Consider the following 15784-nt stretch of genomic DNA (forward strand, 5'->3'; position numbering starts at 1 on the left):
ACTTTTTGACCATGTGGGTTATATCTTTATCATCCCCCCTACCCCTCAGGCCAACTTTGACAGGTGGGCAGGAGGGGCCACATAGGAAAACCTGCTGGCAAAGCCGCAGGCAACAGGATTGAACTGTCCGCTCACCAGCAGATGAGCAGAGAGTTCAATCCTTCTCTTGGCAGGATTCTCTCTTGTCTTCATTGCTGCCATTTGAAAAGATCCCCATTTCTGGATTGGGGTTTTTGTGTGCACCTTACACATTTTCATCATTCTTCTACAAGTTCCTTTCTTGTTGTTTAGTCGATTATTCATGTCTGACTCTTCGTGACCCCATGGACCAGAGCACGCCAGGCACTCCTGTCTTCCACTGCCTCCCGGAGTTTCGTCAAATTCATGTTGGTCGCTTCTATAACACTGTCTAACCATCTCATCCTCTGTTGTCCCCTTCTCCTTGTGCCCTCAATCTTACCCAACATCAGAGTTTTTTCACAAGTTCCTTACCTGTGGCTAGTTCAGCCTCCCATATAAGAAACCTGTTACATGTATGTTTTGCCTGCCCTACCGCCATCACCATGGAAGGGGGCTAAAGTTTTGTATGAACATTCGCATTCATTACTGGATGGAAGGCTTCAGCATAAAGCTTATGCCACCTTTCTTTCATCATTGAATCCAGGTGGCTCCCAGTTCAGAAACTGACCATACCCAGGCCTGCTTAGCTTCAATGAGTTTGTGGTCTCATGCACTTTTAGACCATACTCTAGAACCTTGTTTTGGATGTGTGAGAATGAGCTATCATTTGAGTGGACCTTCTATAACTTCAAATGCAATGCTTCTTAGCATTTCATTTCACAAATTCAGTACTGAGTAATCAAGTTAAGGGATACGATGAGTTAAGACCAAGGAATATGCATGAATTTGTGAAATGCCCAAAAGTCATGAATGTTGTGACTCCTGGCAGCTTTCATATGCTTGCCTGTGGATGTTCTGTCTGGGACAGAGCAGATCAATAAACAGGATGTTGTTAATGTGGTCAGTGATTTTACTGTCTAACTAGTCAGCTGATTTTTGTTTTTTAAAAAGCTGCACAATTGATAAAAGAGCCTGACTGACATTATCTCACACAAACTATCCAACTTATAAGGTCTTGAATATATATATATATATATATATAATAGCAGTGCTTTTCAAGCACAAAACAAAAACTCAAGTTCTCTGGAAAAAGAGAAAAGTGTGTGTTTGAGAGAGATTAAAAACAAATACAATGAAAGTGTGTTATAAGAAATGATAGTTTATAGTACTGGGATAATCTGGACATAAAGAATACCTCACTTTAAGACATTAGGCTGTTCTGAAGTGCAGTCTGTATGAGTATGTTACTGTGATTCCCTAGCCTACAAAGATAATATCCATTTATGGCTTTTATTATATATGCAGTACCTAAATATTTTAAATGTCCATCCTGTGCGTCGTGAACACTTACAAAGAGTAAATTCATTTCCGTTTTGTGTGAGGCTTATGTTTTAAAGAATGCAGAATGAAATCCTGAAGTTAGTATACATTATTGAACATATCTTTGTAAGCCACTTGTGGCTCCTTGACTCATGAGTTAACTGTTTTTTCTTACTCAGGGGATCTTGCAAATGTTCAGGCTGGAATACTTTATGGCTCTCCGCTATTTTTCTTTGGTCTGGCTTTGATTTATGCAAACAGTAATTATAGGAGCTTTGTGCCTGTGTTCCATATAGGCTTAACAAGCTCATACACATTTTAATGTACTGACTCAAGCTAGGTTGCTTACATAAATTTAGGGTTTTCCCTAAACAAAATCTCAGCATAGTAAATATATATATATATGCGAGTAAAAAACCCTTTGCTTTCCTTCTCTCTTCAGGCATCAGAAGGTGTTGCTTTCATTGGACCAGACATGCATGCTATTCAAGCAATGGGGGACAAGATAGAAAGCAAACTCTTAGCCAAGAATGCAAAGGTCAACACTATACCTGGATTTGATGGGGTGGTCAAGGTAAGAAACATTTCAAAGATGTTTTTCATTTTAAAAGAATGCTTTCTGAGGCTTATTATAAAATAGCAAAATCACCATCAACATCACCCTTGGGTTTGTGCAGTGATTGCTGGGTGTGCAGTGCCATTTTGGTTCATTCTTATAGTACCCTGATGGAATCAGTGTTGTTAAGTCACTCAGTCAATGATGGGCAGTTTTTGCCTTTGCCTCAACTCTGTGTCACTAAGTGTAGTGGTTTGTTTCTCTTTCATTTAAATGGCCGCCATTCCCTCATATAAGAGAAAGTAACAGAGGCAGTCAGAACACCACTAGAGGAGTTAAAACTTCTCCTTGCCCTTAAGAATTTAGCTTTCCCCTATCTGAGTCTCACTGCCTTTGGTTCCGTTTCTTGCTTGGCTAAAATGTGGTGGGTTGTTGGAAGACTCATACACAGGCCTGGCACAGGAGTCTTGTTAGAATAAAGTTATAAACTCAAACTAAAAAGCAGCTGGTCCCTGGCGCTCCACCCCTCCCTCAGCTGGCTTAGCCCTCTGAGGCCTGGGGCAAGTGTACACGGCTGCCCGCCACGGGCCTGTTCAGATGGACTGCCTGTGAGTTGATCCAGGAATCAAAACGTATTGCCCAGGCTTGTGTAATAATATCCTCTTCACCATAAAGTTGCTCCAAACTGAAAGCCGCCTACCGTTTCCTTCTCTGGAGCTGGATTTTGGCAAAGGGAAAAAAATGTTTTCAAGGCTATCTCTCCTATTTCCCAGTATATCATTGCAGTAATAATGTGAATAGACCACTGCTACTGAAGAGGCTTTTTATATTTCTTGGGAGATAATCAAATTGATCATGAGCACCTTTCCTTTTATTTGGTGCAATATTGGTTTGCCACGTTCTGATGGCAATATGTGTCTCGTTCCCCAATGTCTTGACTCCAAATGCCTTTGGTTATGTTGAGGAATGTGACCTGTTCCTAAGATATGTAGGTGTGATCTTTCTGGCCTTTGGTCTGTCACCATCTCTCAGCTTAACCCACCTTTATAGAATTGTGAGAATAAAAAGAGGTCAGTTGTTGGATATGGTCCAGAGCTGCTTTGAAGAATGCAGTAAATATGTGGTTTAAACCCTTGCAAGCAAAGCCTTAATGGTTTTTTGGATCATAGACACATGCTCAAATATAATATAATTTTTTAATTTTCCAAAATGAAAACAATGTTTGATTTTAAGAGTAATATGCTAGTTATTTGTACTTTTCACACATGAGTACCAGATTTGGTTTACCAAATTATTGAAATGTCAGTGAATACATACTTGGGCTAGGATCCAAAGCGCCACACAACTTTGGGCTTCTTTTTCCTGGAACCACAGTTATCTATGCTGCATATCAAACCAGTCTTTGAATCTGAAGTTTCTTAAACAGCATATACTTAACTACATGGGGGCAGTATTTGAGGAGTGGGGGGGCATGGGAAGTCTATCATTCCACTAGTGGAATGCAAGTCTTTGAGTCTGCATCTTGAATCCCACAGAAGTTGAATATTTTATGGAAGGTTTATGCTTAATTGTTTTAGCATTCTGAGTAGGTGCTTGGAAACTTTTAAGGGTCAGAAATATACTGGGGAAAATGCAAAGTTTGTTTTTATTGCTACCCACTCCCCCAATATACACATATACTGTTTTAATGAATATATGACTTCCAGCACAGTCTGGCACATGCTTACTGAGAAGTAAGCCCCACTGACTTCAATGGGACTTACTCATAAGTAAGTGTGCAAAAGAAAGTGTTATGCTCTTTCTACCTGTGCTGCTTTCTCACCCTGGTGGATTGTGGCTAGTCATTGAAACAGCATCCTAAAAAGGCTTCTTATGGTCAGAGTAGGCAGTGGTACTGCTTGATGACATGTGCTTTTGGACAAGGAGAGTTATAATATTTGTTACTATTCTACAAAAGTGTGTTTGGCCTAAATATAGTGGTACCTCGGGTTACAGACGCTTCAGGTTACAGACGCTTTAGGTTACAGACTCCGTTAACCCAGAAATAGTACCTCGGGTTAAGAACTTTGCTTCAGGATGAGAACAGAAATTGTGCTCCGGCGGCGCAGCAGCAGCAGGAGGCCCCATTAGCTAAAGTGGTGCTTCAGGTTAAGAACAGTTTCAGGTTAAGAACGGACCTCCGGAACGAATTAAGTTCTTAACCCGAGGTACCACTGTACAGTAAAAGGGTTTGCTTAGTAGTTCCCCCTTTGCTTTGATGTTTTTGAAGGCAGCAAAATTGTAGGCCCTATCTTTAAAAGTATTGTGACTTGGGAGGTGGGGAAGGAGGGGTTGCATCTAACATAGTTGTGTCAGTTGTCCTGGGATAATTTCCAGATTGCTTTCTTATGAGCCTGTAGCATGTACCAGTTACCCACTTGTTTGCAGGTAACTAAATGGGGGGGGGAAATGACCTGCTTTTGTTACTTTTATTTTAAAATTCTCTTTAGCAAATATGTGCCTGAATTTGCAAGAGAAAAGAAATGTAAAAGTTTCCTCCTTGGCTCTAATCGAGGCACTTCATCAGTCATCACTCTTCTTGCATTTTATTCAAGAGGCTCTAATTGTCTGCATTTGGCAGGTTTAACACTTCCTGACAGAGAGACTATTAAGGGGAAGTATTCTCACATAACTGTCACAGACAGGAACAAAGAACCTTCTGACTCAATGTGTGGAAACCACTAACATTCTTAAATGACCCTTTTCATACATTTTTTTATCCCTCTAAGCTAAAACTTGGAGCGTGTGGAGGTTGCAGGGTTGTGGAAAACAACAAGGTGTAATAAAACACTAAACATTAATTTTATTCCCTTTTTTTGGTATGTGGACTTATCTTTGGCTCTAAAACAATTGTTTGGAAAATCTCATTAACAGATGTGCCTGCTTGAAGTAAAAAAAAAAAGACTTAAAACTGATGTTGCTTTCAGGGCCGCTTTGAACTTAACAAGCACCGATTTGTGGAGCAGACTAGCTAATGAAAGGAAATTAAATTTTCTGACAACTTCCTGTACCAGCTTCCTTATTCTTCATTGGGCTCTTAGTAGGTACTATGAAGATTTTTGTTTTATTGTTTGGCAAAAAATGAGCCAGGTACGAACCCTCCAAAGCAATTTATTTTCCCTTTTTGGAGAGAGGGAGCTCTTGTCTAGTATTTTTCTTTAGAAAAAGAAAAAGGGGTGGGGAAGGCTTTGAATGCTTTAAAATATCAGTTTTCATTTTAATGTTCAGAGGTTAGCCCCCATGGATTCAGCCTCACACAGCAGCTGGGGGTTTCCAGACATACAATCTACTTAAACCTTTTAAATGTATGTTACAGAGGAGTGCAAATATTAGCAAATTTGAATGGACTTTGAATTCCTATAACAACTTCCAGGGCTTAACATGTCGTATAGTAATGCATAATGGAAATACATTATTTGGGTGATGGGAAAGTTTACCAAATATATGGCATTCATTTTCTGAATGTCTTTTGTTCACTTGCTGCTGAGAAGCTGAACTGTAACCGAGGATGTTTTTCACTTATCCCTTACCTGGCTGCTTAAAAGAAGATAACATCCCCAAGAGTGTGTGTTTGTGTGTGTATATATATACATACACACGCACTACTGTGGTAGGTAGTGTATCTCTGAGGTCTGAATCAGGGGCTTTTTCTAGCCTTGCTATGTGATTATTTTTTAAACTGGAAATGTCAGGGATTAGGAAGTTCCACATGAAAAACATGTTGTGTGTCTATTCAACGAATTAACTAGTGGGTGATTTCAAAGAAATGTGCCATCCCAACGGCATAAGATGCTTTTGCTTATTCCATTTATGTGTACACATTTATATAGGTAAAGGTACCCCTGCCTGTACGGGCCAGTCTTGACAGACTCTAGGGTTGTGCGCTCATCTCACTCTAGAGGCCAGGAGCCAGCGCTGTCTGCAGACACTTCCGGGTCACGTGGTCAGCGTGACAAGCTGCATCTGGCAAGCCAGCGCAGCACACGGAACGCCGTTTACCTTCCCGCTAGTAAGCGGTCCCTATTTATCTACTTGCACCCGGGGGTGCTTTCGAACTGCTAGGTTGGCAGGCGCTGGGACCGAGCGACGGGAGCGCACCCCGCCGCGGGGATTCGAACCGCTGACCTTTCGATCGGCAAGTCCTAGGCGCTGAGGCTTTTACCCACAGCGTCACCACACATTTATATACCACTATATAACAAAGAGATATTGCTGTTTATCCTTCATCATTATTTAGGCCATGCACACTGTTTGTATTGATACATAATACTCGCCATCCACATGTCAAAATCCAGTGTTTGAATAATTGTAAAGTATAATGTTAAAGTTACCAGAAAAAACTTTTTGAGTTTCTATCACTTAAAAATACAAAATTTATTGGCCTCTGTAATGAAGTGATTGTGTGTTTGAAGTGCTCTTCTGGAGTCTTAATATATGTTAAAAATTTCCGCTTCTGAAATTTAAAGAAAGGGTGGGAACTCAGCAAACACCTGTGTATACTGTGCTTTATTTAAATATTTCAGTGAATTTTTAGAAGACTTGTGTTTGACTGTGAAGCTTAGCCAAACAATAGAGAATCAACTCCCCCTGCTGACTGTATCCAGGAAAACATGACACACGTGTACCTGAAAAGACAGGAATAAGCTGACAGATGATATGTTACAATGCTATGATATTGACTTCTCTGTGGAACCATCTAAATTCTATAATTTAAATTCTGGCAACTTGAGAAATCCTTCTGTAGTCCTGCTGACTTTTCCTGTCAGCTGATTCTTCGCTGCTTAGAGCCTGAGTATTATGCAGCGATGAGGTAAAATTTACATTCCACTTATGGTATTAATTTTGCATTCCTCTGAATGAAGTGGGTCAGAAGGTTGTAAAATCAAACATTAAATGAATCGGAGGAGACAGTAGTGCAATATACGACTGCCCTAGAGACACAGTGCAGTAGCTGATGGGATTAATGTTGGGTCTAATTTCCTGCTTTTACAGGATGCAGATGAAGCTGTCAGAATTGCAAGGGAAATTGGTAAGTTCTTAAATTGGCTATAGTGAGATTTGTATGCCTTTCAGAAGATGCTGTTGACTAAATTAACTGTGTAATAAGTAGTCCCTGTGGGAAAAAAAATGATTTAAGTTTTAAAATTCTGTTGCCTTCAGGACTGGAAGAATCTGAGCATTAATGGTCTCTTTAATTCTTAATATTTTTGTGATATAGGCAGCATTTTAGAGGCTTAAATTGCAGACAGGGTGCAAGCTTTCGTAATCATAAATCTGATTAAATGAAGGGTAGCATTTTGTGAGTTTATATGAAGGGAAAAGAGTAACTTTGTGCATAAGGTGCTAAGACATGGCTAATCTTTTATCAGGAGACTGATAGAATTGTGTTTATGCTGTTTGTTTTTGTAAATTAGGCTATGACCAGCAACCAATGAACCAGTGAAACATTGTAGTTTCACTCCCCAAACAGTAGAAGACCCCTCTGCCTCATATTATGCCCCTTCCAATCTTATCTGAGAAGCCACTTTTGAAACAGAGACATTTAAAAAATGGTGCAATTATAGGTGCAGCTCTTCAAGAGAAGTGAAATATTTCACTTTGGAGTTCCTGAGGTAGTTCTTTGGATTATAGCCTATAATTTGGGAAATTTCATAACTTACGCACATTTTATTTTGTGAAATTGTAAGGTGGCCTGCGGAGTATGAACCTAATCAAACTTTGTCTTACTCTTGGCCAGTGTTTTGTGTGGTGGACAGTGTGCTGGAAAGTAGACCAGGGAGGCTGGGTGAAACTGATATTTCAGTTTAGAAGCTTGTTTGAGCCTTGTGTGGTTAAGGATGAAGTATTTAAAAGAATGTATTTTTGGACTGGAGTGTAATATATGTCCAATTCAAACAAGTGTAATATATGTCCAATTCAAACAAGTGACTGTCATGTGAAGGCTTGTTTCAAATATCAAATAATCCAAACCATTCTAGCAAAGAACTACAACACCCTATGCCATTGCATCACATCCCCTTCGTCTGCTACTATAAGACCCAAATTGCTGCAGCCCTTATATGGTTGCATTTCATATAGCCAACCATTTAAGAGGTGCAAATCAAGCCAGTGCTTTTTGGAGAAGGAAATAATGTGAGAGTGAATTGAATATAGTGGACTGCTTCCCTTTTTCATATGCAGCAAGTTGTACCTTTCTCCCTTTTGTGTCTAAAAAAAGCCATTTCCGAGGGTTGCATTCTGATAAAGGGCAAGAGCTTGGAAGTCACCCAAGTTACCTTTTGTTAATTTCATTTATATTCCACTTTTCCTGAAGCAGCTCACAATTAACTTTAGCATCATCAAAATACATAAGTTTTTAAAAATGTTAACAATTATATCAGTAAAGGCAAATAAGAGAAAACCAACAATTTAATAAACATAGGATAAATTCAACATTACAGTTTAATAATCTAGACAGGGTTGTATCAAAAGTTAGACATACTCAGAGTAAGCCCATTGAAATTAATAGACATGGCAAACTTAGGTCCATTAATTTCAATGGGTCTAAGTTAAACTTAGCTGGAAGCAACCCTTAAAAATAGAAATTTGATTTACCTCTGTACTTTATGACAGGCAAAACAATAATACCATCACAGGTATTAGTCTTGCTGTACTCCAAGAAGCCACAGCTTAAAAGCAGTTGAGAGATGCAAGGTATTCTCAGCAGGCTAGGTTCAAAGATGGCTCCCCCATCTCTCCTTCGGAGGAGACTTAAAGCAGCAGAAAGGAAATCGTAAGTCTTCTTGCCTCCAGCCTCCAAGGTGTGCCTCTTCATAGTTACAAGGGACCCCGAGACTCCTCTTTTCCAACCCCCCCTGCTATGCAGGAATCATCACAGCTTAAGAATCCTTGACAGATGGCTATCTTACCTCTGTTTAGAAACTTCCAAAGAAGAAAAGAGACATAACATATATTTAATTGCCATACAACACGGGGGAAATGACCATTGATAGGTATATAAGGTTGTAATCGTAACCAACTGACATGGGAGCATGGGCCTAGCCAGGGTTTATGTTGTGAGGGGCAGAGTTGAGCTTATATGTGATGCAGTTGGTCAGTTAGTTAAGCATTTTTATGCATTTACTGGGGGGGGTAGCTGCCCCCCTGCTACATCCATGCATGGGACTAAGCACCACTGAATTCAAGTAGGACTTATTTATGAGTAGATATGGTTAGGGTTGTGCTGTAGGACATTACCTCTAGAGTCTTATCTCAGGAGTGGGAAGAAGGTAGATGAGTCTCTGGGTGGTTGCGGTAGATCACAAGGTTTTATGACTCCCTGTTGTATGAAAAATGGGAGTAACCAAATGACTACTCCCCACTCATGCACACAAGTTATGATGCTGAAAATTAAGATAGCTGGGGAGAGGGTAGCCAAGAGTTAATTTCGTGTGTAGAAGAACTAGTTCAGGTACTCAAGACAAATTCCTATGCAAATAGCACTTTAAGTGTATATCTTTTGTACCTGGTGCTGGTTGCTGGATCTTGCGAGTCTGATAAAAAAAATAAAAAGGATCCTTCAAGCCTGAAGTACCTCCCTCTTCCATTGAATTCCATTTCATTTTGGGGGTCCAGTTCAAAGTTCTGGACTCAGTCTCTAAGGCCCTAAAATGTTACTGGAACCACAGTATTTTTAAAGCCTCCTTTACAGTATGAAGCTTCCTTCTCCTCTTCCTCCTTTTTAAAAACCATAATCGTAAATAATTATTAGTAGTATTGTTATGCTGTCTTCCTACCACCTTTTTAGGATTACAAAGCATTCCAAGGTGGTTTACAAGTAAAAAAATAATTAAAAAATGAAACCACACTAAAACACTATCGAAACCTAAGACTACAAGATCCTTCCCACACTGCTGCTGCTGGTCAGCTCTGTGGTTGAAGCAGGGGGGACAGTTCTTCCAAAGCAGGCTCTGAGGTCTTCTGTGTGATCTACTGAGCAACTAAAGTCTCTTTGATCTGTCTTTTCACCATCTGGGCTTTGGATCTTGGGGATTTGGGACAAGACTTTCCTAGGTATAGCTATGGAACATCATTCCCAAGGAGGCCTGCCTGACTAGTTCACCAATTGCTTTTTGATGAGGAGCAAAGGTGTGGCTTTTGGATTAAGTTAGTTGAAACAGTGCTACTGATTCTTTTCTTGGCTAGTTGGCCCTGTCATGTTCAGCGGTTCATTATATTTTTTATTTTTTTTGAGATTGTGAAAAAAAATATTCCCCCCCAAATATAGCTTTCTTTAGGACTTTTTGACTGGAAGGCGACATATCCATACTTTAAAGAATGTGCAGTATTACCATTGTAGCTTTGATTTGCTGTTTATATTCACTTTTATTAATTTAATTTGATATACTGAAATTCAGAAGCTAGTTACCGTTAATGATAGTGTACTGGCAGTACCCTTCCCAACTAAGAGCTTTTTAATAAACCTATTGTTTTCTTCCCTGTTATTGGACATGTGGTCAGTTGTCATGTCTGTATGACTTACTGATCAAAGTCTGAACTCCTTTCTAATTGTTCCCCGCTGCTAGGCTACCCCGTCATGATCAAGGCTTCAGCAGGCGGTGGTGGGAAAGGCATGAGAATTGCGTGGGATGATGAAGAGACCAGGTGAGACGCTGTCCAAAATATAGTTTTGATGAATACTGCTGTTTCCAAAACCCCATTAAACCACTGTGAGCTGACAGTCAAACAGATATCAAACAGCAGATTGAAATGCAACAGTTTCTGCTCTTGTCCCTTGGCACGTCTTAGCAGTTTTTTTAAACATTGGGGTTATACACGTATTCATTTTGAATGTAAGTTGAATTAAAATAATGTCTTATAAGAAAAAAAGAGCCCAATGATTTGTCTGATTTCTGATTGCTAATATTTGAAGCATGTTCTCTCTCCTCTCTCCCACTGTCCCATTCATACCCTGAAAATCTGCTCCAGAGGCTTGGGGGCCCCTCTGTAGCAGATTTGGGGGAGGGTATGTGGGGAAAGGAATGGGAAGTTTGGTTGTGTGAGCGGGATGGATATACATACAACACTTAGCCTTTAGCAGCTTCAATGTAAAAAAGTGTATTTAACATTTTTTTAAGAGAGAGGGAGAGACATATAAATAGTGACAATCACATCTAGTGGTTGTGAATGCTGTAAAACGGTAAATAGGTATGAAGTGATCCAGATGGCTCAGTGGTGCTTCTGAGTCCTGTCCTTCCCGAAGCTTCACGGCCCCCAAAACAAGATTAGTCTGCAAAGTTTCTTATATAGCACATCAGGGTAAACAATACTTTAAAAAGTTCCGTGCACATGTTTGCATACCCATGCTTGTCGTCGGAGTTGCTGTCTGGCTTGCAAGCATGGCTTTAACATTCATGGGGTAAAGAACTCTTAAGTCAGCAAGGCAATATTTAAATACAGTGGTACCTCTGGTTAAGTACTTAATTCGTTCCGGAGGTCTGTTCTTAAGTTGAAACTGTTCTTAACCTGAAGCACCACTTTAGCTAATGGGGCCTCCTGCTGCTGCCGCGCCGCTGGAGCACGATTTCTGTTCTCATCCTGAAGCAGAGTTCTTAACCTGAAGCACTATTTCTGGGTTAGCGGAGTCTGTAACCTGAAGCATATGTAACCTGAGGTACCACTGTACTTTAGTTACCCATTGTTGATCATGACCCCCAATAACTTCAAAAGGCTAGAAAAGGCTAATCCTTCATCCTATGGGCTTGTTTGCATGCCACAGTAAACCTTAAGCTGTGTTTTATTGTGAATTTACCTCAAATTTGCTGTGGCTTCTTCCCCTGTGCAGTGTCAATGCAGCTGAAACAAACCATAGTGTAGCTTGTTGTGTTGTCCGACCTGAACTGTGGTTTGTTTGTTTGTTTGTTTGTTTCACCAACCCATGAGACTGAGATTAACCACTTCACCACATTGGCACTTTGTTCTTAGTTTATGTGCTGGACTATGACCTGGGAGATGAGAGTTCAAATTCCCAATCAGCCATGGAGCTCACTAGGTGTTGATATGAATGTTAACATACCGGTAATAGTTTTACATGACCAAAGGCTTTAAAATGCTGGGGGAAGGGGACAGTGGATTGGGAATTCTCCAAATAAAGACTACTGTAAACCAGGGTCAACAAATTTTAATTACACATGCTAATTTTCATTGACTGAAAGGCTCAGACACGCCCAAGATCAACAGCTAGGGATGTTTGCCTTGTTTGTAGAAAGCCCCAGAGTTCCTATTCACTGTTTATCTCTGTTTTGTGCCAGATGTTCATCTCACTGGTTCTTTAGTGGCTTTGCATTTGCATCATTTCCTCACTCGGCAGACCGCACAGTACAGTAGGACAGAGCAATTTAGCATCCCAAGAAGGAAAAAGGAAGCCACTTTTAAATTGGTTCCTAAATAATTTAGTGGGATCTCCTCATTTTACGTATTCACAGGTTTTTTTTTTAAAAAAATAATTTTATTTTGACAAAGTAATAATCATAAATAAATAAGAATAAAAATGTGTACCCCACCACCGAGACCATTCCATTGTAACTAATCCAGTCTCCCAAAATTTCAACACCTACCTCTTGTAATGGTTTGACCCCTTTCCGTTTTAACAGTACAAATTCTACAAACACCCTCCATATCTCCTCAAAATCATTTCTCCTGCATATTCCCCGTCTTACCTTAATGACACATGTTAATTTATCATTACTAGCTATATCTCACACCTCTTTATACCATTCTTCCATTTTATCTTCTGTTGCCCCTTCCACTTCCTAGTTTATAATAATCCATGCAGCTGTCAATAAATTTGTGAGCAAGTCCTTCATAGCCTGTGAACCTTCCACCCCAATGCCACCTCAGGACTACATATTCATAGTTTTGATGGTGTGCAGAAGCTTAAGTGTGTGTGTGTGTGTGTGTGTTGTGCTTTATCTGCTTGGCTTGCTACCTTTTTAATTACAGTGGTACTCTGGTTACAAACACTTTGGGTTACAGACTCCACTAACCTGGAAGTAGTACCTCGGGTTAAGAACTTTACCTCAGGATGAGAACAGAAATCGCGTGACAGCGGCAGTGGGAGGCCCCATTAGCTAAAGTGGTACCTCAGGTCAAGAATGGTTTCAGGTTAAGAACGGACCCCCAGAACGAATTAAGTTCGTAACCAGAGGTACCAGTGTATGTTGTAATGTAAGCCATGTTGGACTTCGAAAAAGATGAAGTAAAAATATTTTCAATAAAGGTGTGGGATTTGTGATTGTGAGCTGTGTTCTGACGGAGACCCCGGCTTTGCCCAAGTGGGTGGAAAAACCTATCACTGGCCGGAGCAAGTAGCAGAAAGCCTCCAAACAGGGATTTTGAGGTGGGGCTAAACAAAATCTGTTTTGGATTAACACTGCCCCTTAACACAGTTTATGCTTGAAGAGCTGCCATATTGGGTGGTTTATGCAGAGGGGCTGGGGCACATTCGCAGTCCCTGTCCCCAATGTCTTCATGCCTGTGTGTTGGTCTCAGACATTGGTGCTGGAGTTCTTAAGAAAGGGGTGTTTCTTCACCCTGGTTTTTTTTTTATTACCATTTTTATTTTTGCCTGGCTTCAGATAAGATGCCTATCAGTTTCCTCTCAAGATCAGTTTCCATCATTATACAAATGTGGCAGTGTAACGCAGGCAAGAACATGAGCATTTAGTTGCACATATTTTTATTTTTCAGATGGTTAATCCCATTCATTTAAACCTTTTGAGGAAAACTGCTGTAAGGTGTCAGAGTAGGCATAAGGCAAGCTCTTTTCTCAATGCTACTATTCTTACTCGTTGTAATGCTGTGCCAAAATAGAAAATAATATTTGTAGATCATTTTTCAGCCATCCCTTTTTTGTTTCCCACTGTTGCACTGATAGGCAACAATAGGATCCATTTATTATTTTTTCTTAACATACATGCACATCTGTCTTTATTCCTCTCTTCTTCTCCCCCACCCCCTAAAAAAACTTTTTGGCTTCTGTTCTCTCGTATTTTCATCTTCTCTTAAAATGTAAACAGTGAGGAAGGTGGTGATGCAGCTGTTGCAACCCCTATATAGTACAAGACATGACCCCGATTTGGGTCATGCCACACTACTTGTAGACCAGTACCTTAATGGAAATGTTAAACATCTTGATCCCATTGAGCAGCCATAACTGCCCTTGCCTTAGCTTACAGAAGCATCCTGTGCTCAGCAAGGCAGATGGAGTCCTCTGGTTATTCTATTTGTGCTTGCACCCCTCCCTCCACCCCAAAAGCAGAGTTGGGCCAGTTTAAGACTTTCTGAGGACATAGAATGATGGAAAAATCGCTGTGGGGCTGTTGCAAGCTGTATTCCCTCCCTTCCCTTGACAAGTGCAGGCCAAGTTTAAAGAGGCAAATGGAGACAAACAGAACTGAAAATAAGTATTAAGACTTAGTTTTGGTTAAGCGCATACAACTAGGCTTCAAAGATTTATGGATTATATAATTAAGCATATTGATTTTAACAAAACAACAAACAAAGCACTGTAATCAATAGTTTTAATTAACTCATGCATCAATTAACTAAAGCCACTTATACATGTTATCTAACAAAATGCTTATATAGAATGCCAAAGAATTAAATCACTTTCATTCTCACACTTTAAGTAGCACTGGATCTAATGATGCCAAATGTTTGTAAATAGGTATGATAAAGAGTTTTAACAATTAACTCAAGTAACAGATAATTGGGTGATTGCCTCAGATGTTCTTAAATTGAAAATAAACTAAAATACAAGAATTGCCTCTAACATGCTGATAAATTTTAAAATAAAAAAGTCATCTGAAATGTTGCTTTTGTTACATATTTTCTTTTTTAAAAACCCTTGTTATAGATAGATTGGTAGGTTTCCCAAAAACTTTTTGTCACAGGATGTTGCCTGCGACACTAAACCATGAGTTACTGCTATGTGCATGAACTAGAATGAGCCCAAATGATGCTTTGGGCTTGTACCTTGCTCCCCTTTTCCTACACAGGTGGGAAAAGGACTTTAGCAAAGAATTTAGTTTCACTTTCCTCTAATGCTGAATTGTCTTTACATACAAACCAGAGATCATCATTTAAAACACGGGTGTCAAACACAAGGCCCGCGGGCCGAATCCGGCCCGCCAGACCTCATCATGTGGCCCGTGTAGCCACCGCCGGCCGCCAGCCTTCACCTTTTATTCTCGCTTTTTTTTTTTTTGACACAAGAAAGCCGCCTCTTATACCCTTCCTTTTTGCTTTAGGGAAGCATGTGGCTGCATGTGCCTAGAACAGGACTCTGGAGTAGATGGACCTTTGGTCTTATCTAATAGAACACCAGGTATGCCTACCAGGGATGCCTGTTGAACTTCTGAGACCAGATATCCACATATAGGTACAAAATTTGAATAAGATGGTGCAAACACAAGACCAAATTGTACTGTTAGTTATCATGTGGGATATTGATCATGACATGTCATTTTACAAGCATTTAATTGAATGTGTGTACATTCCAACACTATACAGTGGTACCTCGGGTTACATACGCTTCAGGTTACATACGCTTCAGGTTACAGATTCCGCTAACCTAGAAATAGTGCTTCAGGTTAAGAACTTTGCTTCAGGATGAGAACAGAAATTGTGCCCCGGCAGCGCGGTGGCAGCAGGAGGCCTCATTAGCTAAAGTGGTGCTTCAGGTTAAGAACAGTTTTAGGTTAAGAACGG

The 15784-nt window shown here is 40.1% G+C and overlaps 1 protein-coding gene across 1 annotated transcript in view; it reads left to right on the forward strand.

Moving 5' to 3' along the window:
- The window catches only part of PCCA (propionyl-CoA carboxylase subunit alpha), a 205197-nt gene that overhangs the window by 44585 nt on the left and 144828 nt on the right, over positions 1-15784 (forward strand). The window contains exons 4-6 of the mRNA XM_081198401.1: positions 1883-2014; positions 7028-7064; positions 10600-10678. Of these exons, the coding sequence (XP_081054527.1) occupies positions 1883-2014; positions 7028-7064; positions 10600-10678 (248 nt within the window). The remainder of the gene's footprint in view (positions 1-1882; positions 2015-7027; positions 7065-10599; positions 10679-15784) is intronic.

Source organism: Podarcis bocagei (genome assembly GCF_964188305.1).
Source record: "Podarcis bocagei genome assembly, chromosome: 6".
Classification (NCBI taxonomy): domain Eukaryota; kingdom Metazoa; phylum Chordata; class Lepidosauria; order Squamata; family Lacertidae; genus Podarcis; species Podarcis bocagei.